General features: G+C 72.2%; 1 protein-coding gene across 1 annotated transcript; it reads left to right on the top strand.

Annotated features, from left to right (window-relative positions):
* Window positions 1–3,021: 3,021 nt before the first annotated feature.
* On the top strand, window positions 3,022–4,590 carry AURANDRAFT_33385 (hypothetical protein; the record flags this gene model as incomplete). The annotated part of the gene is made up of 3 exons (XM_009043173.1): window positions 3,022–3,597; window positions 3,751–4,083; window positions 4,291–4,590. The coding sequence occupies 3 exons, from the start codon at window positions 3,022–3,024 to the stop codon at window positions 4,588–4,590; spliced, it is 1,209 nt and encodes a 402-aa protein (XP_009041421.1).
* Between the last annotated feature and the right edge of the window lie 476 nt (window positions 4,591–5,066).

Genomic DNA, 5,066 nt, shown 5'->3' with positions numbered 1-5,066 from the left:
TCGGCGCGCCGGGAGCTTCTCGACCTCGCGCACGGCGCGGCGCAGCTCCGTCGCGAGCTCCGCGTTCTCGCCCGCGAGCTCCCGGAGCGCGGACTCGTAGCGCGCCGCGACGGCGCGCGCCTCCGACGCGACGCGCTCGTCCGCCGCGTCGGCGGCGCTCGCCAGCGCCGCCTCGCGCGCCCGCGACGCCCGGAGCTCGTCGACGACGGACGCGAGCTGCCGCTCGAGCACGGCGACGGCGATGTCGGAGGCTGCCCGCTGGGCGCCGTCGTCCATCGTCCAACCCCTGACGGAGCGCAATCAGGCTGTGGCGCAGCTCGTAGCAATGATGAGGTTTTCAGGTTTCCAAAAGTTTGGTGGCTCGGAGCCAAAGGTCAAAATTTACCCCGCATTCTGGTCCGGATTCCGGACGAGCGCGTTTTGGCTGTGAGCTGTATCTCAGCGGCATTGGATTTCGTCCGGGGTTTGGGCTCGAGGTCGGTCGAGCACTCGTCGAGCCGCTGGGGTGCAGTGGGCTATGGCTGGCGCTGGTTTTGCGACCGGCTCTCGTGAAGCCACCTCCGTGACTGCCGTTCCGGACGCTTGCCTCTAATCTCGCTCGCGCCGCGGAGTTTTTTACCACTGCCTGTAATCTCGCTCGCGACGAGCTCACGATGCGCGCGCGGCTCGCCGCCCTGCTCGCCTGCGCGCACGCCTGGGCGCCGCCGCCGGCGCCGTGGCGCTTCGGCGACGCGCGCGTGCTCTACCAGCCGACGTTCGTGCGCGCGGCCGCGGCGCGCGCGGCGACGCCGCGCGACGGCGTCGCGCTGCTCTCGCTCTTCGGCTGGACGCTGGGCGGCGTCTTCGTCGTCGACTGGCGCGAGTCGCCCGTGGGGCCCTACCGCGAGGTCGCCGTGCTGTCGGGCCTCGTCGCGCGCGGCGGCGCCGTGGGCGCCTGGGCGTCGCACGTCGTCGTCACGACGCCCGAGGCCGCCGCCGGCGGCCGGGAGATCTACGGCCTGCCGACGGTGCTGGGCTCCATCGCGTTCGCCGCGTCCGACGGGCGCGACGCGGACGCGTGGCGCCGGGAGCTGCGGGCCTTCGCGGCGACGTCGCGCGCGGTCGGCGAGGCCGCGGCGGCGGCGCTCAAGGCGGCCCTCGGCGCCGCGGGGCCGGGCGCGGCGACGTCCGAGGAGCTCCGGCGGCCCGCGCCGCCGGAGCCCGCCGGCCGCGGCTTCGCCTTCGAGGCCGACGGAAACGTCGCGGTCGCGGGCTGGGACGGCTGGCGCGGGGCACCGCCGCCCGGCGACGGGGCCCGCGCGTCGCTGCCGAGCTTCTCCGGGCGCCTCGACGCCGCCGCGCCGCTCCTCCGCTACCCGCTCCGCCTCGGCCCCGCGCGCCGCGTCGCGCTCCGCCCCGCCATGCCGACGCGCTGCGCCGCCGCCGTGTCGCCGGTCCTCGCCGCGGTCCTCGACGGCCCGCGCGCGTGCCCCTGCCTCCAGGTCGACGCCGTCGTCGTCGAGGCCGGCGCGCCGCGCGCCGTGGACTAAGGCGCGTTCGTCACCGGTGCCGTCGGCGGGGTAGCGTCGTCGAGCCTGGCCCAGTGGGAGGATGATCGCGACCGTCGCGGTGGCGTTCCCGCGGCGCCGACCGCGACGCCCGGAGCTCAGGCTCGTCGGCGACGGACGCCGTGGCGCGAACTGCCGCTCGAGCATGGCGACGGCGATGCTGGAGGCTGCCCGCTGGGCATCGTCCGAGGCGGCCATCCCGAGGCTGCCCCGCGGGCCCCGCGTTGCGGCCGTCGATGAGGCTGACGGCGCCGCGATCGATGCCGAACGCCATTCAAAGCTTGCACAACTGTTTGATCGAGAGCTGCGCGCACTGTTTCAGCGCGACCGACCGCTGCCAACTCCGCGGACGATGGTCCTGCGGACGCACGCGTCCCTCGAGGCCGCGCGGCTGGCCTTCGAGGAGGACCGGCACAACTTCGTCGGCGCCGACGGCCGCCTCATCGCCGCCGGCGGCCCGCGCCACGCGAGCCAGCCGAGCCCGCGCTACTTCGTCTGGGAGGCGCCGGCGCCCGTGGCGGCGCCGCCGCGGCCCGCGCCGACGCCCGAGCACGCCGAGCGGCCGGGCAAGCGGCCGCCGCCCGGCCGCGGCGCCGACGGTTTAAGGGGCTCGATGCGCGACCTGCTCCTCGACCCCGCGCGCGCGGAGAAGACGCCGCCGCGGGCCGCGGTGGAGCCGCCCTTCGCCTGGGGCGGCACCTGGGCGCCCGACGCCGCCGTCGAGGACCTGGCGGCGCCGCCGCCGCCGGAGCCGAGCGACGACGAGCGCTGCTAGCCCGCGGCGCCGCCGCTGCCGCCGCCGCCGCCGCTCGACGCGCCGGCGAAGAGCGACGACGACGACTACGTGCTCGTGGGCGACGACGACTACAAGCCGGCCATCGAGGTCGAGCTCAAGAAGCGCGCGGAGCGGCCGCGGCCGAAGCGGCTCGGGGCGGAGAAGAAGAAGAAGCCGGCGGCGCGGCGGCCCCGCGGGGCCGCGGCGGCGCCGCCGCCGCCGTCCGGCCCGCGCTTCCTCGTCATCAACCGCAGCGGCGCCATCGGCGCGGCGCCCGTGCGGCGCCAGTTCGCGAAGAAGCGCGACGAAGTCGTCCGCAAGCAGAAGAAGGCCGTGTCGCGGCTCGCCGGCGGCGGCGGGTCGCCCCTCGTCACGCGCCACTTCGCGCGGCCGTCGCCCATCCTCGAGAACACGCGCTACCCGGCGACGTCGAGCTCCGCGCGCTACGGCACGGAGACCAAGGACGAGTTCGGCTGGCCCAAGGCCGCGGGCTCCCCGTGGCGCTTCTAGGCGCCCCCCTCCCCCCCGCGCGGCCGCCGCCCCGCGGCGAAGCCCCTCCCCGCGCGAGGCGCGTTTTGTACCCGGTCCTTCGAAGGTTGGCCTCGTCGTTGAAGGCACGTTGGCGCAAACGCCTTCAAAACGCGGAGCGGCTGGGCTGCCCACGCGGTGATGGCGCCGGCCTGAGCCGCGCGCGAGACCATGAAGTGGAAGACGGACAGCGAGGTCGCCGTGATCACGCAGAACTTCACGCGGCGCTGCGGGACGCGGACGGAGAACGAGGACTGGAACATCTACTGGGCCAACGCGGCGACGGTCAAGGGCATCTTCCACCCGGAGAGCGGGCAGCGCCTCGGCGACGCGCAGCTCATCAACCACTACCCGAACCACTACGAGCTCACGCGCAAGGACCTCATGGTGAAGAACATCAAGCGCTACCTCCGCGACGCGTCGCGCGACGCGACGGCCGATCTGCCGCCGGACTTCGTGCCCGTGACGTACATGCTCCCCGCGGACTACAGCCTCTTCGTCGAGGAGTTCCGGCGCTGCCCCAACGCCATGTGGATCATGAAGCCCGCCAACGCCGCCCAGGGCCGCGGCATCTTCATCATCAACAAGCTCTCGCAGATCAAGCGCTGGAGCAACGGCCGCTGGGCGAACATGCCGCTCAAGGAGGCCTACGTGATCTCGCGCTACATCGAGGACCCCATGCTCATCGGCGGCAAGAAGTTCGACCTGCGGCTCTACGTGCTCGTGACGTCCTACCGGCCCCTCCGCGTCCGCCGCGGCGCGGCACGAATCGCTCGGTCCGATCGATGCGGCTGATTCTTGGACGATTCGATGGCTCTCGTCGAGCGCTCGACGCGCGGCGAAAGCGCGCGTCGCAACGGCTCACATTGACGTCATCTTGAAGTTTTATTTGCCGCGCAGGTCTACCAGTACGACGCGGGCTTCGCGCGGTTCTGCAACGTCAAGTACAGCAGCCAGGCGGGCGAGCTCAACAACCCCTTCATCCACCTGACGAACGTCGCCATCCAGAAGCACAACGACGACTACAACGTCAAGCACGGCGGCAAGTGGAACCTGCAGCACGTCCGCCTCTTCGTCGAGGCGACGTGGGGCCGCGAGGCGTCCGCGAAGCTCTTCGACGACATCGACCGCATCATCATCCACTCGTTGAAGGCCGTCCAGGGGTCCATCATCAACGACCGCCACTGCTTCGAGTGCTACGGCTACGACATTCTGATCGACGCGCGCCTCCGTGTGCGAATCGACCGCCGGTTCGGGACGTCCCGGCCAAACTTTGAAATTCTCTCGCTCGGTCACATCGAAGTCGATTCGGCTGATTGTTGGACGGGTCGATTTCTCTCGTCGAGTTCTCGAAGCACAGCCGAAGAGCTCGTGTCGAAACATTCGAATACACATTGAAGTCGGGTTGAAGATTTGATTGGCACGCAGGCGCACCTCAAGCCGTGGCTCGTCGAGGTCAACGCGTCGCCGTCGCTGTCGACGACGACGCACAGCGACCGCGTCATGAAGATGGCCCTCATCCGCGACGTGCTGGACGTCGTCCTGCCCAAGGACATCACGAACTACCGCGGCGCGTTCACGCTCGGCCCCTGCGAGGACGCGGGCGGCTTCTCGGTCCTCTACGACGAGGCCCTCGAGGCCCAGCTCAAGGCCGAGGCGGAGCAGGCCGCGCCGAACCGCGGCGCCCAGCGCCGCGGCTCCCAGGCCGGCGCCAAGCAGGCCCCGAGCCGCTTCTTCTGAGGTTTTTTAAATTTGGGCGATCGCGTTGCCCTGCAAGGTGCCGCGGGCTTCCGATCGAATCCATCGACGATGGGCAGCCCCATCGCGCTGGCCTCGCTCGCGCTCATGCTGGGCAGCCCCGGCGTCGCCGCGCTGGCCTCGCTCGCGGGCGCCGCGTCGCCCAACGGCACGCTCCTCTGGCGCAGCGCCGTCGGCTGCCACCGCTGGGGCCCCGGCTGCTGGGTCCCCAACTTTAGCGGCACCGACGCGTCGCCGGCCGTGAGCCCGCGGGGCGCCACGGTCGTCGTGGGCTCCTACGACGGCACGGTCTACGCCCTCGACGGCGCCGACGGCAGCGTCCGTTGGAACGCGAGCCTCGACATGGGCGTCGGCGAGGGCACGCCGGCGCTCGTCGGCCGCGGCTGCTACGTCGTCTGCGGGCTGTTCGACGTGCGGTGCCTCGACGGCGACAGCGGCGCGGCGACCTGGACCTTCGC

This window comes from Aureococcus anophagefferens (assembly GCF_000186865.1).
Source record: "Aureococcus anophagefferens unplaced genomic scaffold AURANscaffold_45, whole genome shotgun sequence".
NCBI classification, from domain to species: Eukaryota; class Pelagophyceae; order Pelagomonadales; family Pelagomonadaceae; genus Aureococcus; species Aureococcus anophagefferens.
Note: the sequence above shows the minus strand (reverse complement) of the source record. Positions and strands in the feature narration are given on the sequence as shown.